Genomic DNA, 24,069 nt, shown 5'->3' with positions numbered 1-24,069 from the left:
GCTAGCCCAACTTCAGTAACATGACAATAGTCACTGCTGTTTAGTTTTCTGTCTCCATTTATGTTGGAAGTGGTCGCAGAGCTGGTGTATCATGTTCAGGTGGAAACAAGCAATCTAACTTCTAACTCTGTTAAATTTCATATATTCTGTTTTCATGGATGCCTGGATGTTACACCTGGTAGAGCAGCCACACACTGATCATTTTATTAAAGATGAAAGAATTTAGACAGTTTGTAACTCTCAGTGATGCCGCAGAGTTCCTTTGACTTTGGGATCTGCAGCGGAGTTTGGACCTGGAAATGGCTAATGACATCAATTAATTAATGTAATTTGCATGCTGCTTAATATGACTGTTTCTTATACAGATTAGTTTTTTCTGATGGCTTGAGCACATTTTTTGTAACTATTGACTATTTTTGCAAAACTCTACACACAAGTAAGAAAACTCTTCACCCAATCAGCAAAACATTGTAGTTTTCTTGTAAAAAGCGAATAACCCTTGCTTAACTCTCCACACCTTTGTAAAAATGTATAAATTTTCGTATCCAACAGTTAACACAAGCCATCACATTAATAAGCACACAATGCACCAACTACACACTGATGGTATGATTACAGTTTTTTCTGATGGCACAATTCCTTAAACTATTAATACTTATAGCAAAACCACTCACTGAGTTTGCAAAACTAAAAGCACAAACACTGCTTTGCACTCAGTTTGCAATTTTGTAACACACACTTTGCAAAACTGTAGGCACAATTCACTGCACAACACTCTTTTTGCAGAACTTTAAACACAACTCACTGCTTACACTCAATAACCAAATTTCCAACACACTCCTAGCAAAATTATACACATGTATGGCTATCATTAACACTATTTTGCCAACTGTCTGGCACACTTTCACATGTGAAAACTGTTTTAGATAATTAGTCCACTTTGCAATCAGCCTAAGCACTATAAACAGGCCACAGGTAAGCTGTCTATGTGGAGTACAATGGAAGGAGCAGTAAGAGTGAGAAGAGTGAGAATCAGAGGAGGCCGAGGGAGAGGACGTGGAGGTGAAGAAGTTGGAGGAAGAGGACATGGAGGTGAAGAAGCAAGAGGGTTAGAGGAAGTTAGAGGAAGAGGACAAGGAGGAGCAAGAAGAGGACGAGGAGGGGAAAGAGGAAGAGTAAGAAACAGAATAACTGATGACATCAGAGCTACAATAGTGGACCATGTCATCAACCATGGGATGACCCTGAGGGAAGCTGGCCAACGGGTTCAGCCTAAACTGAGCCGCTACACTGTGGCAAGCATCATTAGGACATTTCGAAATGAGAATCGGTAAGTACTTTGTAGCACTGCCATACTCTAATGAGAAACACAACAGTACCATACATGCAAAAATACTGAAATTGTTACTTTACAGAATTGCTAGACGTCCAGATGTTGGGGGCAGAGGCAGAATGTTCACTCCAGAGCAAGAGACCCATATAGTGAACATGGTGATTGCCAATAATGCAATAAGACTGTGCGAAATACAGCAGCGCATAATTGATAATGACACCATCTTTCAAAATATACACAGTGCAAGCATTTCTGCACTAAGTCGTGTACTTGCGCGCCACAGAATAAGAATGAAGCAAATTTACAGAGTTCCTTTCGAGAGAAACACAGAACGTGTAAAGCAACTGCGATATGACTATGTGCAGGTAAGCTACTGTCATTGGTTCTGAATTTGGAAGTGCATACTGTAGTGCTGTGCATGGGCCTGATGTGTTGCATTTGTTTTGTCTTGTCCAGAGAGTGATGGAACTAGAAGCAGATGCAACGGGACATGAGCTACTTTTTGTAGATGAGGCCGGTTTTAACCTCAGTAAAACCAGGAGACGTGGCAGGAACATTATTGGACACCGTGCCATCATCAATGTCCCAGGACAACGTGGTGGTAACATAACCATGTGTGCAGCTATAAGCCAAAATGGTGTTGTTCACCATCATGCAACCATAGGCCCATACAACACTGCACACATTATTGCATTCCTGGACACCTTGCATGACATGCTCACTGTTCAGAGACCAGAGCAGACCCGATATGTCATCATATGGGACAATGTTAGTTTCCATAGGGCTGCTTTGGTCCGCAACTGGTTTACAGACCACCCATCCTTCATGGCACTCAACCTCCCTCCATACTCTCCATTCTTAAATCCCATCGAGGAGTTCTTCTCTGCCTGGCGCTGGAAAGTGTACGACCGTCATTCTCATCAACAGGTAGGCCTTTTACAGGCAATGGAGGAGGCATGTGGAGATATTGACCAGGCATCATGTCAGGCCTGGATACGGCATTCAAGGAGATATTTTCCCCGGTGCCTTGGACTGGACATCACATCATCACATGCGATGTGGACGAAATTTTGTGGCCGGACCAAGAAAGACGACATGATGTAGGCTGATTGTCTTTTTTTTTCCTTTTTTTGGTGAAATTCCTATTTTGTTTTCTGACTTTGTCTTGGTTTTGATGAGTGTGAATAAACACCAATACTTGAAGTTTGGATCTTTGTATGTTTACATGACACTATGACAAAAGTGTGACCTCAAATTGACATCTGTACACAGAGAAAGCAAAAGCCAGATGTGTTTTGTATTCATACCATCAGTGTGCAGTTGGCGCACTGTGTGCTTAGTAGATGATGGCTTGTGTGTACTGTTTGATACGAAAACACCATTTTTACGAAGGTGTGAAGAGTTAATCTAGCTGTGTTCGCTTTTGCAAGAGAACTACAATGTTTTGATAATTGGGTGACAGGTTTTCTTATTTGTGTGTAGAGTTTTGCAAAAATAGCCAATAGTTACAAAAAATGTGCTTAAGCAATCAGAAAAAACTGTAAAACACACATCTGGCTTTTGCTTTCTCTGTGCACAAGGTAGACTATGTCAGTTTGAGCTCATACTTTTGTCATAGATCCGTAAGCATAGAGGGATCCAAACTTCAAGTACTGGTGTTTATTTACACACATCAAAACTAACACAAGTGTTTAATTCCAAGTATAGGATTATTTGCAATCGCCATATTGACTATATGGGTTTCTTGGTCTGCAGTGAAAATGCTTCCTCTGCCCCAGCATCTGGTCGTCTAGCAATTCTGTAAAGTAACAATTTCAGTATTTTTACATCTATGGTATTGTTGTTTCTCATTAGAATATGGCAGTGCTACAAATCTTAGTGCAAAGTGACTGTACTAACCGATTCTCATTTCAAAATGTCCTTATGATGCTTGCTACAGTGTAGCGCCTCGAGTTAGGCTGAACCCGTTGGCCAGCTTCCCTCAGGGTCATACCACAGTTGATTACATGGTCCACTATTGTAGCTCTAATGTCATCAGCAATTCTATTTCTTACTCTTCTTACCCTTCCTCTCCCCCCTCCTCATCCTCTCCCCCCTCCTCGTCCTCCTCTTGTTCCTCCTTGTCCTTGTCGTCCTCTTCATCCTACTTCTTCACCTCCACGTCCTCTTGCTCGGCCTCCTCTACTTCTCACTCTTCCTGCTCCCTCCATTGTACTCCACACACAGAGCTTACCTGTATTATAGTGCTTAGGCTGATTGCAAAGTGAACTAATTATCTAAAAAAGTTTTCACATGTGACAGTGTGCCAGACAGTTGGCAAAATAGTGTAAATAATAGCCATAAATGTGTATAGTTTTGCTAGGAGTGCGTTGATCATTTGGAAATTGAGTGTAAAGCAGTGAGTTGTGTTTACAGTTCTGCAAAAAGAGTGCTGTGCAGTGGATTGTAGCTACAGGTTTGCAAAGTGTGTGTTACAAAATGACAAACTGAGTGCAAAGCAGTGTTTGTGTGTCAGGGTTTCTGGGTCGTTGACCCAGTATTTTCAGTTCACGTTCACCGTTTATCTACTGCCTGTTCCACTTCCTGTTTTATTGTGTTAGCCTTAGTCTGTGTGCATTATGTTCAGTCCTCTTCCCATTTATCATTAGTTCATTATGTTCAGCTGTTCACTCACCTGTCTCCAATCGTTATCATTACTAGTCATGTATTTAAGCCCTCTCTTCCCTTCAGCCCTTGTCGTGTCATTGATGTTATGTTGTCGTTTCCGCCTGCGTTCAGTCAGCCAGTCCTTCAGTCATTCAGTCAGTCGTCCAGCCAGCCAGCCATTTCCTTCCTCTGTTCTGTTTGTTCACTCCATCGATAATAAAACACCAACCTTCACCTACCTACCTGTGAGTCCAGCGTTTGGGTCCTCCTTCTCATCCACGACACAACCCCTGACATTGTGCTTTTAGTTTTGCAAGCTCAGTGAATGGTTTTGCTATAAGTATTAATAGTTTTAGAAATTGTGCTATAAGAATCACAGTTAGGGTTTAAGCATTCAAAAAAAACTGTAAATACAAGCTTCTGAAAATATGTATGACTGTAACTCTAATAATAAAAAGCCAAAACAATCTTACTTTTAAATGTGGTATAATTACTTTGAAAACATATGTGCATAAACAATAGAATAGAGAAGCTGCTAATAGTCAAAATAGCTGAAACAACTTAATTTAAAATATATATTTTTGCATTTCTTTGTGTCTGACGGTGTTGACAAAAACCTTGCACTTCTCCAGCAAAAACATAAATTATTAAAAAATGTTACACCTGGGAGATTGTACCAAAACATGGTGAGACAGCCAAAACTTTGTGTAACAATTATATGTAAATATGTTTTTGAAAAATAAAAAAATATATTTTAGAAAATTAAAACCTGTTTTGTCCCTAATCTCAGGAATCACTGAGAGGTGTGTGTGTGTGTATATTATATATACCCATATAAATACCCATATGAGGTCCTGTACTATGAGGGAAGCACAGCTAACAGTGACAACGTGACAACGAGCAGAGTGAGACTGAGGACTGTTATAGAAAATCTTAAATAAAACTGCAACTACCAGGTGAGTGTGTCTTTGAAGTGAGGTTTATTATAAAAAAAGGAAATAAGAAAAACACTGCAGCGGAGAAAACGTTTAGTTCAACTTTATAACAGGGCCCCTACCTAAACATTCACATCCCTCGATAAGCAGAAGGAGTCTCACTATCTATTTAATGTCTCCCATACAATGGTCTCAGTGTGTGTGTAGAGCATAAGGCCCCTCTGTAGTGAACATGCGTACAACTAAGTGAGAAAGTGAAATTACTATAACTAATGTGATATGATTAAATATGTGATCAATACATCATGAAAAAAGAAATCTGCTGGTACAGGACTTAAATACACACACAGGATAACGAGACGATGGAAAACAGGTGAGAACACAGGAGGACCAATTTAAAGATAACGAGACCAGGGAAACAAAACCGAACCCAATGCACTTTAGACAAGGACTACCAAAATAAAACAGGAAACAGAACACAGAGACAGAGAGTGAGGGACAGCGAGAGAGCGAGGGAGACATGATGGGCTGGGGAGAACACCGACGAGACCAAGACAACCAGGACACAAGGGAACAGACTATATCCCCTTTTCCATTAGTACCTACTCGGTGATCCGTGGCAAATCGATCCAAGACTCAACTCCGATCGACTGGTTTTCCATTAAAATATAGTACTACCTAACTTGCGTGGTTGTCGTCATAGCAACTCGTCCGAGTGTCCAGCAACATAATTAGTTGACACGAATAGGTGACACGAATGCTATAAAAGAAAGTTGGACGTTGAGGCAAGAATATACCTACTGCTCGGTCTGGGGCTTATTGTCACACTTGGGGATCACTGCGTTGTTTTTGTAGCTATTTCCCTCGCTGCCCAGTTTAAAAAATGGTGGTTTTAATTTTTGTGAATGACACGCTCTCTTGACTCATCGAGTGACGCTACTGACCAGCCAATTGGTAGCATGCAGCCTGACGATGTCACCTTTTAGTACCTTCTCGGATTGCTTGGAACCCCGGGCGAGCAGGTACTAAAAAAGTATTTGGTACCAGGTGCTGAGACCTAATTGAAAACCGTGGTGAACCGTGCCGAGTCAATCTGAGTAGGTAGTAACGGAAAAGGGGCTTAAATGAACAAGTAGCTAAGAACTAGAAATACAAATGATTAAACTGGGAAGCACAAGAAAACTAAACAATACCAAATAAAGACTAAGAAAGGAAGATCACCATAATAATAACCAGGGCCTAAAAGTCCAAAAACACTGGGTCAAAGACCCAGGACCATAACAAGGTGAGTAGTTTTGTATATTTGCTGTCACAATTGTGGGCTTTTGAAAGCAGATGTGATGAGGGAAGTCTGGATCTGACTCCGCTGCATCAAGAAAAAACATTTTGTCATTGGCTAATCACTACAAGGTCAGGACTCGAGTTCTGGCTCTGCCATATCTTTATGGACCTTGTTTTGTGCACTGGTATGCAGTCTCATGGTGGAAAAGGAAGGGGCCATCCCCAAACTTTTCCCACAAAGTGTAGAGCATGAAATTGGCAAATTGCAATCAGACAAGAACTGTTTTCTTGGCAACCACCTAACCCTGAGAAACATGATACATCACTCCAGAAAACATCTCTCTCCAGTGGCAGTGTGCTGTACACTACTTTGCACTGGCAATGTAAGGCTTGATTGCAGCTGCTCGGCAATGGAAGCCCATTCCATGAAACTCTCTATGCTTTGTTCTTAAGCTAATCAGAAGGCTACATAAAGTTTGGAGCTCTGCAGTGATTGACTGATAAAGTTGGTGACCTCTACCCACTACGCACCTCAGCATCCACTGATTTTATGTAGCCTACAGTTTGTGGCCAAGCTGCTATCATTCCCAAGCACTGTCACTTTGTCACAATTCCAACAACAGTTGACAGTGGAATATTTAGTGAGAAAATTTCATGACTGGACGATACTGGAACTCACTGAGCTCCTGAGAACAACATATCCTTTCACAAATGCGTGTCATTTCTTTTCCTACACAGTCTCACCCTGTGAAGAATTTAAATCATTTTATATTTCTGCCTTCAGTTTAATGATGAGACAGAATCTTTTGCCTTTTCTACAAAAAAAAAAAAGTGTAAAAAAGCTCTTTTGTAAATGAAAAGTTAAAACCTTTAAAGAAAGCTGCATGTGAATTATCTGGAAAGAAAAAAGTGTGAAACATTCTTCCCTGAAGTACTCACCTTATCTTATTATGTTTTGGCAGCTCAATATGTAATTTTATTTAGAAGCAATAAGTTGTTATGGTATATTCCTCTGACCCATGTGAAAAAGAATAATTCTGCTAGTTAATCACTGAGGTCTACCCTGAAGCCCACAGCAGGGCCACTAATGGCCAGAGAGAAAGCTCTGATCTGAATCTCCCCACTCTGTCTTTCTTTATCTTCTCCAAGAAAGCTGCCTCCATATCACACTCACATTTTTTTATTTCGTTTTCTCCGGCCGTCTTTTCATTCCCCCTCACGTATCATCTTTTACAGAAACCTCCACGGCTACATCGTCTGCTTTTTCTCCCAGAGTCGTCATTCATCATCCTCCTCCTGTTTCCTCAAGCTGAGTTTTAAACTTATCCACCAGCCGAGCCGATGCTGAGCAGCTCGTTTCTCAGCTGGAGTGATAACTATCTTTTGCATGCCAGGTGCGGGCAGACCTGAAAGCTCTGTCTGGATCCAATGGAGCATCATTGATTGGAAAGTTTTCTTGATTAATTGTCGTAGAGCTGTAACCAAAGGAGCGCTGAGGTTGCTGCCGTGAAAGTTGTGTCCACATTCTCTCACGCAAACACGCACACACCTGCAGAATGCTCTGTCCAGGATGCTAAGCTCCACGGCAACAAATTGTTATGTAGGATTTGGATTCAGTCGAGCTTACACAACTGCAGAGCTGGCTTAGACTACAATACTCTGGTCCATGTGATTTGCTTTGCTTTGCCATATCGGCAGGCTGACGATATGGCTCTCATGTTTATGAAACTGTGACAGGTTTGGGCTAGCCTCTTCTATAATTGACGAATGTGCTTATATACAGTAGTAGAACACGGTTGTACTACACAGCATTCCAATTTCGAATTGGTTCAAGTAAGAATAAAAGTATGAAAGAAAAAAAACAGTACTTGAATAGAAAATAAAATTTTAATCAATGGTATAATTGCACAAACAGCATACCAAGCAAACAAAACAGGCCATAATTCTGAACCTAGGATAAGTGATGCTCCAGCACAACACAGGTATACCCATACCTTCGCTCAGTGTCAATTATTTATGGTTTCACTTCCCCGGACATGGACTTTAGTGAATATTTCATGCAAGTTATTTGTCCCTTGTAATAGCTTTGACTTAAGCCTCACTCTTGCACCCTCTAAGGAGGGCCCTTGCCAGTTGGACAGCTACCCTCGTCCATCCCAAAGTGTGAAACTCTGGGCCACAGAAGGCATCTGAGGTCTAATTCCATTTGCAGTGGCTGGAATGCACAGCACAGCACTGTTAATGCAAAGCAAGCCATTGAGACCACTGTGGAATAGTTCAGGGTGGTGACTTCCCTAAAGGTCCCACATCGGTGGTGTGTTTGGTTGTGTGACTGGTATTTTAACATGTTAATTCTGAATTAGATTAATGTGTTAAGCATCAGAGTCACACAGTACATCTGTGTCCTCAGAGATAAAACAGGTGTTCTTTTTCTTTTCATTGGTTGAAAATGGCCCTGAGAGGTCCAATTAAATTAAAGGTGACCGTAAAAATAGAAAAATGCTGCAAAAACACACACACACACACAAAAAAACCACAGCAGAAGGTGAATAAAACAACACAAATGTTTGTCCTTACTAACGTAATAATTAGTTCTGTATGCATACAGATATGAGCTCTTGGGGGGGGGGGGGGGGGGGGGGGGGTGAGAAGAGGTATGACCATGAACTGTGGAAACTTTAAGACTCGATTTATAAAAGGAGTACTGTGTGTGTGTGTGTGTGTGTGTGTGTGTGTTATGCTGTGTTATTGTAACTGTCTTTCAGAGCAGCTAAACTCAGCAGGCTTCCTGCTAGCCCTTTACAGCTGTTTGCTTCTCTACTGCTCACTACACTCACTTACAGTGGGGCAAAAAAGTATTTAGTCAGCCACCGATTGTGCAAGTTCCCCCACTTAAAATGATGACAGAGGTCAGTAATTTGCACCAGAGGTACACTTCAACTGTGAGAGACAGAATGTGAAAAAAAAATCCATGAATTCACATGGTAGGATTTGTAAAGAATTTATTCGTAAATCAGGGTGGAAAATAAGTATTTGGTCAATAACAAAAATACAACTCAATACTTTGTAACATAACCTTTGTTGGCAATAACAGAGGTCAAACATTTACTATAGGTCTTTACCAGGTTTGCACACACAGTAGCTGGTATTTTGGCCCATTCCTCCATGCAGATCTTCTCAAGAGCAGTGATGTTTTGGGGCTGTCGCCGAGCAACACGGACTTTCAACTCCCGCCACAGATTTTCTATGGGGTTGAGGTCTGGAGACTGGCTAGGCCACTCCAGGACTTTCAAATGCTTCTTACGGAGCCACTCCTTTGTTGCCCGGGCGGTGTGTTTTGGATCATTGTCATGTTGGAAGACCCAGCCTCGTTTCATCTTCAAAGTTCTCACTGATGGAAGGAGGTTTTGGCTCAAAATCTCACGATACTTGGCCCCATTCATTCTGTCCTTAACACGGATCAGTCGTCCTGTCCCCTTGGCAGAAAAACAGCCCCATAGCATGATGTTTCCACCCCCATGCTTCACAGTAGGTATGGTGTTCTTGGGATGCAACTCAGTATTCTTCTTCCTCCAAACACGACGAGTTGAGTTTATACCAAAAAGTTCTACTTTGGTTTCATCTGACCACATGACATTCTCCCAATCCTCTGCTGTATCATCCATGTGCTCTCTGGCAAACTTCAGACGGGCCTGGACATGCACTGGCTTCAGCAGCGGAACACGTCTGGCACTGCGGGATTTGATTCCCTGCCGTTGTAGTGTGTTACTGATGGTGACCTTTGTTACTTTGGTCCCAGCTCTCTGCAGGTCATTCACCAGGTCCCCCCGTGTGGTTCTGGGATCTTTGCTCACCGTTCTCATGATCATTTTGACCCCACGGGATGAGATCTTGCGTGGAGCCCCAGATCGAGGGAGATTATCAGTGGTCTTGTATGTCTTCCATTTTCTGATGATTGCTCCCACAGTTGATTTTTTCACACCAAGCTGCTTGCCTATTGTAGATTCACTCTTCCCAGTCTGGTGCAGGTCTACAATTCTTTTCCTGGTGTCCTTCGAAAGCTCTTTGGTCTTGGCCATGTTTGGAGTCTGACTGGTTGAGGCTGTGGACAGGTGTCTTTTATACAGATGATGAGGTCAAACAGGTGCCATTCATACAGGTAACGAGTGGGGGACAGAAAAGCTTCTTACAGAAGACGTTACAGGTCTGTGAGAGCCAGGGATTTTCCTTGTTTGAGGTGACCAAATACTTATTTTCCACCCTGATTTACGAATAAATTCTTTACAAATCCTACCATGTGAATTCATGGATTTTTTTTTCACATTCTGTCTCTCACAGTTGAAGTGTACCTCTGGTGCAAATTACTGACCTCTGTCATCATTTTAAGTGGGGGAACTTGCACAATAGGTGGCTGACTAAATACTTTTTTGCCCCACTGTATATTGCTTTGTGATACAGCCAAATTCACAAGAGACGTTTATTTGTCTTTTTTGTTGTCGAACAACAGAATAACTTTAAAATAATAATTTTAATGCAGCTCATAAACTACATTTAAAAATGTTAACACTGCTAACTCTAACTAGCTCTCCACTCCATTAGCTCTCCACTGCTAAAATCCATATTTTTGTAACCGCTCACTCTCTCATTATTTTCCCCTTCGCTTACTGGTTAGGATTAGGGCACTAAAAACTATTTGGCTATAATTCGGGAAAGAATGTGTTTTTGATCACAAAAGTAAGCCTGCACACTGACAAATGGGAGTGACAGCGTTGTCTCACTACTGCTGTTATTTGATGCTGGGGTACATTGTGAATAAGTGGGACAAACCATCATTTGACACCAGAGAAATTACAAAAGTATTTCTGAACCCCATTTTTGGAATTACTGTGCTGTTGAGATTGTGCATATTGCATATTGGATACCAATCTTGAACCTCTGGTCTAAGTTTTTCACCGCAACCACATCCCCCAGGTTACCAGTGAACCACTTGGAGCTTATAGGAGTTCAAGTTAGGCGACATTTCAGCCACATGTTTAATCTGCCTTTAAGAATCTTAAAGATGTTACCTTTAAAGTCACACTTTTCATAAATACATTTTGCTATTTGTTTTAACATTTCCATTTTGTGTATGCTATATTAAGGAAAACTCTCTTAAAAAGGGTACATGTGAACCTAACTCTGGCACATTAACTCTTTTGTTGTTAGCCTGCTGAGGTTAGCACGCAACTAGTTTTTGGTATTGTTTTACTTTAGTTCTTACTACACACCAGTATATCAGAATCAATAAAATGAAATAGCTTACATAATTTAATCTAAAAATTCAGAATGAAAGAAGAGAATGCAAAGAAGTCCAACTATATATATATGCTCACTGCCCATTTTGTTAGGCATACTTAGGCATGCTAGTACTGTGTTGGACCACCTTTTGCCCTCAGAACTGTAATTCATTGTAGCATATATTCAATAAGGTGCTGAAAATATTCTTTAGAAGTTATGGGCATAACATAGTTGCAGCAGATTTGTCAGCTGCACAACCGCGGTGCAAGTTTCCTGTTCCATCACATCCCAAAGATGCTCATTTGGATTGGGATCTGGTGACATGACATACTCTGGTGAGTATTGTGAAGTCATTGTTTTGCCATCAGTAAATATGGACATTGTTGTTATAAATAAAAGGATAGACATGGTGAGCTGAGATACTCAGGTAGCCTGTAATGACGTTTAGTTGGCCAAGAAAATAGCTCCCACACCCTTAAACCACTACCATCAGTGTGAACCACTGATACAAGGCAGGATGGATCCATGCTTTTATATTGTTTCTGCCAGTTACTGTTACTGTTGCTTTTCTACCAGCTCGAAGCAGTCTAGTCATTCTGCTGTGACCTCGGATATCAACAAGGCATTTTTGCTCAGGGAACAATTTTTCTCTCTGGATATTTTTCAGACAAACAACCATGCCATGTACAAAGTCACTTAAGTTACCTTTCTTCCTCAGTCTGATCCCCGGTTTGGACGTCAGCAGGTCATCCAGACCATGTCTACATGCTTAAAGGAAAAGAGTTTCTGCCATGTGATAATCTCATTACATATTTGTATTAATGAGCAGTTCAACAGGTGTAACTAACAAACAGGCTACACCATCTCCATTATGGTTGTTTTTACTTCTTTGAAGTTTCCTCCACCAAAAATGCATAAAACAACTGAGACTCAAGTCGAATGGTTCCAGATTTGTTTCTTCCTTTCTTTTCTATGTTTTTGCAACACTTTGTCATTTGTCACCACTGTCAGAGATCGCTGGATAGAGCACAGATAAACGTTAACAAGTGCAAGCAACAAGAGTATCTTGAAATTAAATGTATGCGTTGAACATTTCCCACAGAGCTGATCCCGTGGTTGTCAGACACAGCTGTAGCCAAAATGAAAAGGTTTATATACTACTGCTGGTTTCTGTTCATTTCACTACAGTGTGAAACTGAAGGCGAATACAGCAGTCCCTTGAGGTATTTAATAGATTTTAGGCAATCCATCAAAGTCAGAAACAAAAATAGGAAAAATCAGAACAGATAGGAAGAAAGCTTTGGTTTAATAAAAGTGGGGAAAAAGAAGATACAACTATACTGAATCAAGCATAGGACACTCATTGAAATACACGGAAATGCAAGTTTTCAAGTATATGTGAAATTTTTTTTGTTAAATTTCATAAAAATGTTATTACAACTTACCTGAAAAACCATTGATGGATGTGTTTATCGAGACGTTGGGCATCTACAAGACTGCAACAGTCAACAGCAATCTTGCCTCTGACATATACCCTTCATGCAATAATAATTAAAAAAGACTTAAATGAACACTGAAACGTAATAAAACTTAAATAACACCAAATGTTTCTCACAATAAAAACTAAACTGAAACAAGAAAACCTTCTATGGGAAGTAAAAAACTAAAAATACAAACCATTTAGAAGATATAAAACTTTAAAAACTTAGAGTATTTGTTGTGTTAGGCAGTGACCCTCAATGTGGACACAAGCTCAGTTAAGAGTGAAGCATAGTGCAACATTAGACTGTAGCTAAGCTAAAAAACTGCAAATACTGCAAATTTAAGTATAGTCCACTGTAGAAGGGTGACATGGTATGTTTTTGTTTTAGGGTTGAATTTGTATTGTTAGACTATGTGATGGGGTTTTTCAGGGATTCATTTAAAAACAGAGACACGGGGGGATGTTGGCATTTAATGTCTTTAATCCAAACATCAAAAGTTAAGGAAATTATATTTTGTTTGTTTTTTAGCTGGTGGAAAAAGTAGCAAAGAAAAAAGTGAAGTACTTTTTCTTCTTATTAGGTGGACAGCCTGCAGCCCAACTTCAACGTTGCCCACCGCATGTCCTTTTAACAAGATCAGAGGTACAAACACACCGAGGTCTGCTAGCACAGCGGTCCCCAACCTTTTTTGCGCCAAGGACCGGTTTATGCCCGACAATATTTTCACGGAGCGGCCTTTAAGGTGTCGCGGATAAATACAACAAAATAAAACTAGTACCAGTACCAAAAAAGAAGATTTATTCATAACACACGTGAAAAGACCCAGGAAAACTGAGTTAACGATAAAAACAATAACAAAATAACACTGAAAACCGATAAAAACCCTGAAAACCATACATTTCACACCTGAGCCTCAACTCTCGTGGACCGGTACCAAACGACTCACAGACCGGTACCGGTCCAAGGCCTGGGGGTTGGGGACCGCTGTGCTAGCAGACAGCCATGTCACTCAGAGTGTGCACAGAGGGGTGTTGTGAAAACTGTGAACTCAGACCAAAGCAGCAAGTAAATCACTCTCTCTCTCTCTCTCTCTCTCTCTCTCTCTCTCTCTCTCTCTCTCTCTCTCACACACACACACACACACACACACACACACACACACACACACACACAATCCAGCTGCTTATAAAAAAAACACACACACACACAGAAACAGATAAACTTCCCTCACCTTTGCTAAACCTACCACGGTGTGAGTGTGTCATAATTTTGCCTTCAGAGGTGCATTCTGAAGTTTGTCATTTTTAATATTCATTAGCCTGAAAATGACTGCTTTTACTTTTCTCCTGACAAGATGCTTATATTTCCATGTGAACTAGAAGGCTAGACTTTTGGTAAAGACATTAGATTAGATTTTCAGTAAATAGTTATCTTACCTGTTGCTATCTTTACTGCATCTACTGTAAAGGCATTGCTTCTTTTGCAGTGCATGCATTCTTTATAGCAGTACTTTGTTGCAAGTATTTGGACGCACAAAAATTGGACAGGTTTTTGTTGTAAGACTTTGGAAACTGTCTCTGTGTGTGTATTAACTGTGTGGCTCTTTTAAAGAATTAATGGGCAGCTCTTGATTCCTGCTGTTCTGCAAGAAACCGCCAACTGCTATATATGGACTGGAACAAATAAGTGTTCTTAATATTAATTTAGTCAGGTTGTTTATTAGGCTTATTTTGTCATGCTAGCAGCATCATTGGAAGCAATCTAACCTCTCGCTGTTTATTATTTCATGCAGCTCACCATCACACAGCATGCTAAAATTAGCTCTAATTTAGGCTTGAGGTAATGGAATTTTTTTTAAAAAGGAAGAAAAAAAGAGAAAAAAAACTGTAGCTACTGTTTATTTTGTTGAGTCATAGAAGTGAAAAACATTGTTGCATGCACAATTTGTTTTAAGTTCACCTTTGTAAAGTGCTTTTCTTCTCGACTTGGGTAAAAAGCATTACAAAGCATCACAACATGCCTCATCTATGATTTTACATGGTTAAATCTGGCTTCTTCCAATTGCTCCAAATTTCAAAGGTCAAACACTTAATACCGTACAAAGATCTTGAAAAATTCACACATGCCTTTAGATTATTGTAACTCGCTCTGCTCTGGACTCCAACTTGCTCGCCTCCAACAATTACAGCTCGTTCGGAATGCTGCGGCTCGTCTCCTAACTGGAACTAGATAGTTTGCCTCTATTACTCCAGTGCTCTCCGATTAACATTGGCTGATATTAAATTTCATATTGATTTTAAATGGTAAATGGACTGGTTCTTATATAGCGCTTTTCTACTCATCTACTCAGTAGAAAAGCGCTCTACTCAGCACTCAAAGCGCTTTACACAACTTGTGCATTCACCCATTCACACCCATTCGCACAAGCACATCTCTCTAAGTGCTTTATAGCTAACATTCACACACATTCATACTCCGATGGATGCATCGGAGAGCAATTTGGGGTTAGTATCTTGCCCAAGGATATTTGGCATGCAGACTAGGCGAAGCCAGGAATCGAACCACCAACCTTCCGATCAGTAGATGACCTGCTCTACCACCTGAGCTACAGTCACCCCATGACATTTTAAAGTTCTGCAACTTACTTTCAAATGCCTAAACAACCTTGCCCCTGACTATCGCAACGACCTCCTCAGTCTCTATACTCCCAGCCGTTCTGTACGATCTTCTGGTCAGTTACTTCTGGCCCAAATTGTATTGTATTGTATTTTTCTACCGCTTTCTAGGCGCTTTCTGTCTAACATTCACACTTATTGGGGAAATCATTTGGGGTTCAGTATCTTGCCCAGTGGTACTTTGGCAAGTGGGCTGGGAGTGAACTACCAACCTCCTGAACTACAGCAACCCCTGGAGTTAAAGGATTTACAGAATGTTAGGTACAGGTCCACAAGCATTTATGAATTGACACAGTTTTTATCTTGCCTTCAAATGTTTGTTAAAATGTCACTAATCGTATAATGTATTTTGTCTTTTAATAGTAGATTCATGTTTTCATCAGACAGAATACAGACATGGAGGCTAAAGGCATAATGAAAAAAGCAGTGATGAGGCTATATGTGACAGTCAAAATGTGCAGCCCAGTTAGATATAAGTGTCTTCATTCAAGATGTGGTGGTCTTCACTGGTCCGGCTAGCACTGCACAGGCATGCGTTCTTTTATTTAGACTTAAGCTATCCACCAAAGTTTAAATAGATGTTTGAAGATATTTTGCAATGTTAATGGGCACAAACTGTCAGCCAAGGTGCAAAATTTCTGGTGGCTCTCTACCTGTTACATGTATATACAACACTGGTTAATCCCTTGGACTGAAATTGAGTAAAAACGTAGCCAATATATATATAAAAAAAAAAAATAACAATAACTTTGAAATACCTTCAGAAAGCCTGGAAAACTCTTGCTTAAGATCCCTTTTAGTTATAACAATATTGTTGGAAAAAATGTATAATTCTTTGGATGTGTATATAATGTAATATTTTCTAGTAAATCTTGTAATGTAAATAATTAAATCTCACAGAAACAACAAGATTAATATTAATAATATTTTGTATTAGTATTGTATTATTTGGTATATTACACAACTATTATGTTCTTTTGTTACACAAAGTACATAGTAGTTGATATAAGTAAATTAACATACATTTTGTTGATTGAATGAAAAGTTAATAAATTAAAGCTACATAACTGGATGAAATTTAACTGACAAATGTATGCCATGTTTATAGAACTTAATCAAAATACGTCACGTTTTTAGATGATGATCAAATGAAGTTCATTCAACAGATTTCTTTTTCAGTGAATACATTCCTTTTTTTGTATTTATTCCTGCTGTCTTACTATTTTTATTTTATTCCTACAAAGTTTGTGTGGAGCACCCAGTTTTGTTGTAAATGTACAATGACAATAAAGTCCTATTGTATTCTATTTTATTCTGTTATATCTTAAATATTTATTTTTTCTAATTGTACTTTATAGCTATACATATTGTTAGTTAGTACATGTTCCTTTTTGTGTGCATTTATTTTTAATATTTATATAGAGATGTTTATATTATATATACTGTAAATATAGTATGCATTCTATTTCTTTACCACAGTTTTTTTTTTTTTTTTTTTGTTTTGCATCAAGACACTACAACAAATTCCTCATTTGTGTATGAATGTGGCAATAAATGTGATTCGGATCTGTCACGTCATATTCTGAAACCCTTTAATTTTTTTCTCTTTGACTTACTTTGAATATCAATATCATGACATACTGTATATGTGTTTATGTATGTCATAAACTCAGCAATGAAACTGAACCAATGTCTGTGACATAAAGTAAATAAAGGAATTTGTCCAAAACACCAGAATTTTCAGGAGCGGGACCACACCTCATACACTCCCAAACTCATGGCCCACCCTCTCCTCTTTTTTCAGTTCTTTCATCTCTCATTATCACATGCCTAGCCCAGGAGCCTGCCTGTCCCCTTTCTCAATTGATGCCATCTACCATTATCTACTAGAAATGCTGTCAAATCGAAATGACGATATAGATCCCAGCTAGTGAATTAAGATGAATAAAAATAAAGAGTGATGTTTTCTGAACAAATTTTTACTTTAAAAGTGTTATTTCCCAGTGGTACTCCCAACATTTCTTCCATTAGATTGTCTAAAAGCAGCACAAAGATTTCTTTTTTTTCTCCTTTTTTTTTCTCTAGGAACTCCAGGTTTTTTGTGCAAAATGATTGACATGGCCTTGGAGGAAATGAGGGGGTTTTGTGAACTGTGGAATGAAGCAAGTTTGAATGAATACTGTAGTGCACAACAGCGATGAAATGCTATAGTTAAGCTATGTAGGCTATTGTGGATTTGAGTTTCCAATGGCTTTTTAAATGCGCTAAATGGAAAAATGTTTTTTAACGAGAACCTCGTTAACCTGCTAATGTTTTTCAAAGTTTGCTCACAATAGCAAAACCGTTTCACTCTTGAACACTGAACTTCACCAGAAGAACATTTATCAGGTAATTTCACCATTTTTAACATTTGTATAATTTGTTTTTCTACAAACAGCACACAATGTTCTCCACTTGACTGTTCTTCACTTTCAGCCAAGTGAATCATCAGATGAGCTCTCCTTTTATTTTTCATTTATTTTCCAAACAACTCCCGTACATGTACATTTCCTCCCATTTATTTATTTTTTTTACTTATTTTTTTCTTAATGGATATCAATGGAGATGGAGTGGAAGAGGTAATGGATGGGAAATCAACTGTGGATGAACTTTGTTTAATGCAAGAATGAAACGGCCATAAAATGTGACATTTTTACCGAACACAAAACCAATTGCCCATCGTTCCTATTCACAATCTTCACTGAGAAGCAAATGAGTGGTGATTATAAAGTGGTTGAGAGTCAATTTAGTGAACTGACATTTTAAACTTAGCTGGGTAAAAAAACAAAACAGTCAAATTATGTTACAGACTGCTCCCTGGCCAAAAACAGCCGCATTCGGCTTGTTTTGCTCAAACACTTCCCCAATTCATTCTTTGGATAATACCTGATAATGGGAGATTCAGCTGTAAACTCAGCAGTCCCTGCTATTATGCATTCAATATTCAGTTTCATGACTAAGAATAATGTTTGAACTTACATTGATTTTTGCCTTTGGGATGCTTAAATAGGCTGCTTTTAGAAGGATTTCTTTCTGCAAATGATTAACATGTAAATGTCCATTTCTCTTTTTCTTGTCTTCCAACAGCATGCTAATACATGAATATGTTTGAATTCAATATGCAATATATCTGTCTTTAATAATCATCTGCTGTGGTGGATTGGTCAGTTCATCTTAGACTTCTACGGGAAGCACAGACTAACAGAACTAACTACAAAAAAATACCTGCATCGAGAGTTTTACTCAGTTGTGTTTTCCTAAATTCATTTTCAAATGTATAAATAGTCTGATCCCAGAGTGTCTTTCTAGGCCATCCAAAGACAAGACAGTAATCACATTACATTGAGCAGGATAAATGGCTATAAACTATAAAATACCACATTGCTGATCAAAAGTTGGACAATCAGCATTCATGTGGATATATATATCTTTATTTCTTAATGATTAATGTTAGACTGTATAGACTCTTGTGAGATAAGGTAATTAATGTCTCTTTATGTCATAACATCCTTTCTTGGCCTAGCAAGTTGGGTTGTAAATAAACTCAGCATGAGTGGCTGATGGACAGTGTTGGGAAGGTTACTTTTAAAATGTATTCCATTACAGATTACAGAATACATGCCCCAAAATGTATTCTGTAACGTATTCCGTTACGTTACTCAATGAGAGTAACGTATTCTGAATACTTTGGATTACTTAATATATTATCATGCTGTTTACAACTACATGAATGTACTATTGCTGTGATTTATTACTGTTACTGAAGGTCCGCGGCTCCGAACCGTAGTAAAGGGACCTCTGACTAATACGGTGGGTTCTGTGTCGGGCTCGTAGCTGAAAACTAGCTTTACTTTGTTGTCTGGGTCAACTTTGCTAGCGAGAGACAGAGAGAGGCGTTGAAAGGCTGCTCCAACGGAACTTATTGTTTTTGGAGGAAAACACGAACACGGTGTACAGTCGAGTCTTAATAGCTTACTTACAACTGGGCTCGCCAGGCACTCTTCTTGGCTGCAGTGGTTATTATTATATTTACATGCTTCCAGCTCCCGTTTTTGCTCGAAGACAGCTCGTACTTTTCCTTTTTCTCCCTCCTCGCGCTCACAGACACATAACGGGTATGGCAGTCCATTCTCCCTGCAGCACGGACTACACTGCCTATGATGCTACATTCTTTAGAGCTATACCGGTAGCATTCTGCCTATTAGCTTAGCACAGCAACAACAAAAAGGCCTCTCTCACCCAGGAAACACGCAGAGAGAGAGCGTCACCCTGTAACCATGGCAACCGTAACGCTGCCGCCTGGAACAACAGAACGTAGCTGTCAAACAAAACCCAAACAATCCTGACCCGCCACAATATGAAACAGGGAAGTACTGCCGTGTAATCCATTTATTTCAACAAAGTAACTGTATTCTAAATACCACCTTTTTAAACGGTAACTGTAACGGAATACAGTTACTCATATTTTGTATTTTAAATACGTAACGGCGGTACATGTATTCCGTTACTCCCCAACACTGCTGATGGATTTATTAGTTAGAATAACCCTACAATGCCTTTCTAATTTAGTTTTTTATATCACTTCCTCTCTATATAGATCTTTCTCTAATATTAAAATTGTCACGTGATAAAGTCAGATGAAATATTAGATGAAGCAACTACACAGGAGACATACGCTTATATTTAATCATCCAACGTCACCTAAACAATGTAGAAATATATGAAATGTTAAATCAGAAATAGACAGCTTGGAAATCAATGGAAACACAAAAAAATCCCAACCAAAAAAAACCATGAAGCAATAATTTTGGTTAAAGCATAATTTAAATATTGAAAATATTGAAAAAAACTTTTATGAATGTTTACCAGTCAAATACACATCATTTAACTAATCAAATTACTTAAAGTCTTAACTTTGGGCACATATTTATTATTGTTTTTCGTAAGATTCCATAAAAAATGTTTATATTGTAAATTACAGTCTCCATAACAGTCAGAATTGAGGAGGAAACATATAATGGTTAAAGCTACACCTGCTAAGTAACTAGCAAGAGACTACTGTTTAGGCAAGTCCTGTTCATTGGTTTCTCATTCAGATACAACACGCCTGTTCTGTTTAACATAAGGATTATGAAGTCGTGCACTCTTTCACATACCAACGGCTAACATGCTCGCAACTCTAACGTTTATATAAGTCAGTGTTAAAGTGTTGATTCAATCATAATGTGGATGTATTCAGTCAGAGGTCTGCAATCTCAGACAGTTCTTAATTTTTAGCTGATATTTTTGGCTTCAGCAAACCAAGACTACATCATGATACTGCTGTCTTATTCATAATGATTCAGTTACATTCAGCATGAAAATCAATGGAACAGTCTTATGTATAAATCTGGAACAAAAATACCAAGTTAGACTTAGCGTTGCTCATAAATCCAAATGCTACTTTTAAACACAGAGAACAGTGAGGCAGATCAGAGAGAAAGTAATCCCTGGTAACCTATTTGAAATCCAGGCCAAAACAACAGCCTTTTTATTTTGCAGATAAGAGTCTGTTTGATCTCCACACAAACATGACCCCAGCCTTGACTATCAGCGCTTCTTCTCCCAGCGATTGATAGATTCAGTTAAAACTGCTACATCATTTCACAGAGAAGAAACTGTTCATTCTCACCCTGGGATTGTGGTCCAATATTCTCCAGAGCTGAACCGACTGAGCCTATTATCAGCTCATGCTGGCTGAAGCGTGTGCATACATACGTGCACGCTTACCGCTGCTTTATCAGCCTAGCACCGGCCTAGCCCGCTTCGCTTTCATTAACATCCCTAATTAACTTTTCATGAAGTCCATTTCCTACTTGTTTAATTAACTGACCATCCCCTGTTGGCCAACTCAAGCTGGACCTGAGGGAAATGGAGGTAGAAGAGCCAGCCAAAACAAAAGTTCTGAGTTCATATATGAAGCCATACTAGAAGCGAGTAGAAGTCTCTGGTTCTGAAACTTCACTTTACTGTATTGTGTAATGAATTGGGCTCTGTGTGATGTTTAAAATTTCACCCCTGAAACTGGGCTCCTGGATGAAGGAATTAAGTTTTAACAGCACATCCAAGCTGGTGAAAGGTTTGTAGTGAAAATATCATTTCTTCCTTTCCCTTCTAAAATGGAATGTGTGTGCGTGTGTGTTTCCACACACTTCCTATCTCCTTTCCTCATTCAATCATACAGACAATTTCTGTCCTATACACTAACGTAATGGACTTAAATCATACAAGTGGAGACTTATTAGATTAACCCACATGATCTATCATCACCCTGCTCTGCCTTATCAAGAATGCAAGTACAATTTACCCCCTCGGTAGCCATTAGAGCCTCGAGCAGCGACCCTGTATCTTTCTCCAGGATGAAAGAGACCTTCAGGAGCCAGCAGCGTGTGGAAATTAAAAAGCACCCCCCCCCCCCCCACACACACACACACACACACATACACTTCTTTCTCCTTTCTTTGTTATCTATGCTGGAGTTTTTAATCAGATATGGCCGATGGGAAATACAGATCCCCTTCACGGCAATTCTCCCGCCTCATTCTGATGGCAGCCATTTCCATGGTAACGCAGGCAGGGACGTCAGTAAGCGGCAGGAGTCGCTGTAATTATGACTGATCTCAGGGAGATCTACGAGGGAGGGTGGAGGGGCGCTGCACAAACCTCTGGCTGCAATGTGGCTAACCTTCCCTGAAGAGAGCGGCACAGACGGCGTGAGGAAGGACAGTTACAGCTTTCGAGTGACATTAATGACAGCATTGTGACTCTATTAACAGCTCTCTTTGCGCCTGTACACTTTGTGGTTATATAATCAGCTTTGTGGTTTTGTGTGTTGTCTGTACACATTTTGTTATCTCGGGCTCAGTTTGAATAAGGTTGTTTGGAGGTGTAAATGAGTGTTACAAGTGCACAGACTGCCATTCTGGGACTCGAATCAGTAATTTATTTGAAATAGATATTTGACACATAAAGTTAACTGGTGAAACCAAATTAGAAAATAAAGAGAAAAGCAAACTGCTGGGGTCTCATTTACGAGACGAAATAAAAGCTCCTTCTCAGCCAAAATGCCATATAGTTGCTGTTCTAATCATCAATTACAGCTGTTTAAAGGCAAGGAAAGGCATCCTTTTTCAAATTAAACACTAAGACATTTAAAGGATGGGTAGAGGGGAAATGACCACAGAACTGTTTTGTCCTCCAGGTCATCATGTCCCAGTAGCTCTGACTTCACATGAAAACTGTAGATACCTGATAGCATGCGGTGCCTTGATGTCTTTTTTTTTTTTTTTTGCATTTTCGTCTCACTGACATGTTTCAGATAATTGAAAAACTTTAATATTAATGAGATAACCCAAGCAAATACAAACTGCAGTTTTTAAATGATGACGTCTTTTATTAAGGGGAAAAAAAACTATCCAGACCTACCCGGCCCTGTACTTTAGGCTTGTGATTTGTCCAACAACAACAGATTTTTGGCCACAAAATATTAGCTTCTAGCAACTAATGACTTCATGTATTACCAGACTGCCAGCACCATGTGTTCAACCAGAATAGAGTATTGAATTTAATTAAGTAACTGTCTGATCAAAGACTCATCCATTTCTCATGCCGTTTTAAGAGATACGTTCAACTTAAATTTTACATGGACTGAGACTAATGCAGTCATGGCCCAGCTATTAGTTGGACCCCCCACCGACAGACATTACAGTGAAACATAGACCTCATTACCTTCAAAATCAGGATGGATTAGAGCCAAGTCTCACCTCAACTCCGTGTGAGAGAGAAAGTGCATTCTGCATGAAAACAAGTTATCAGCGCCCGCCGCGCCGCTAAACAAATGCTTACGTGTTTCTAGTGAAGTAGATGGCCATGAACAAAACAAAGGAATTGATTTTAAAAAGGATATCATCAAAATTGATGCAATAGAAAGTGAATCTTTAATCCCTTGAGCCTCAGTTGTTACAAACTTAATGTAGGAGAGCAGACGGTTAAAGAGACTCAGAAATGGGATTGCAACTTTTAAAAAATACATTTTGTTATTTCTGTTCCCCTTTGTAATATTTGTCCTGTCTACTTCAGATCTTTGCAATATTAAGTAATATACATTTCATATTTAGACTTAAATCCATGGGAACACAAGGTCTCCAGATACATAATAAAGAATATTTTTGTAATTTCTGTGAGAGTGAGACTTTTCTATGTGGATATCACGTGTACCAATTAGGAAACTGAACAATACATTTACTAATAAAATAACAATACTTATAATAATTACTAATAAAGTAACTTTGTGTATGGCTTTAACCACTTTGACACCTCCAATAAGAACTTTTACTGGACATTGCGCTTTTACACAGCTT

General features: G+C 39.2%; 1 protein-coding gene and 1 long non-coding RNA gene across 2 annotated transcripts in view; one reads left to right on the top strand and one right to left on the bottom strand.

Annotated features, from left to right (window-relative positions):
• The window catches only part of LOC146492049 (uncharacterized), a 505,246-nt gene that overhangs the window by 225,443 nt on the left and 255,734 nt on the right, over positions 1-24,069 (bottom strand). The window lies entirely within an intron of this gene.
• Positions 649-2,437, top strand: LOC146492052 (uncharacterized). The gene is made up of 3 exons (XM_085150203.1): positions 649-1,330; positions 1,416-1,698; positions 1,790-2,437. The coding sequence occupies exons 1-3, from the start codon at positions 987-989 to the stop codon at positions 2,435-2,437; spliced, it is 1,275 nt and encodes a 424-aa protein (XP_085006329.1). The 5' UTR covers positions 649-986.

This window comes from Neolamprologus multifasciatus, chromosome 23, assembly GCF_963576455.1.
Source record: "Neolamprologus multifasciatus chromosome 23, fNeoMul1.2, whole genome shotgun sequence".
In the NCBI taxonomy this organism is placed as follows: domain Eukaryota; kingdom Metazoa; phylum Chordata; class Actinopteri; order Cichliformes; family Cichlidae; genus Neolamprologus; species Neolamprologus multifasciatus.
Note: the sequence above shows the minus strand (reverse complement) of the source record. Positions and strands in the feature narration are given on the sequence as shown.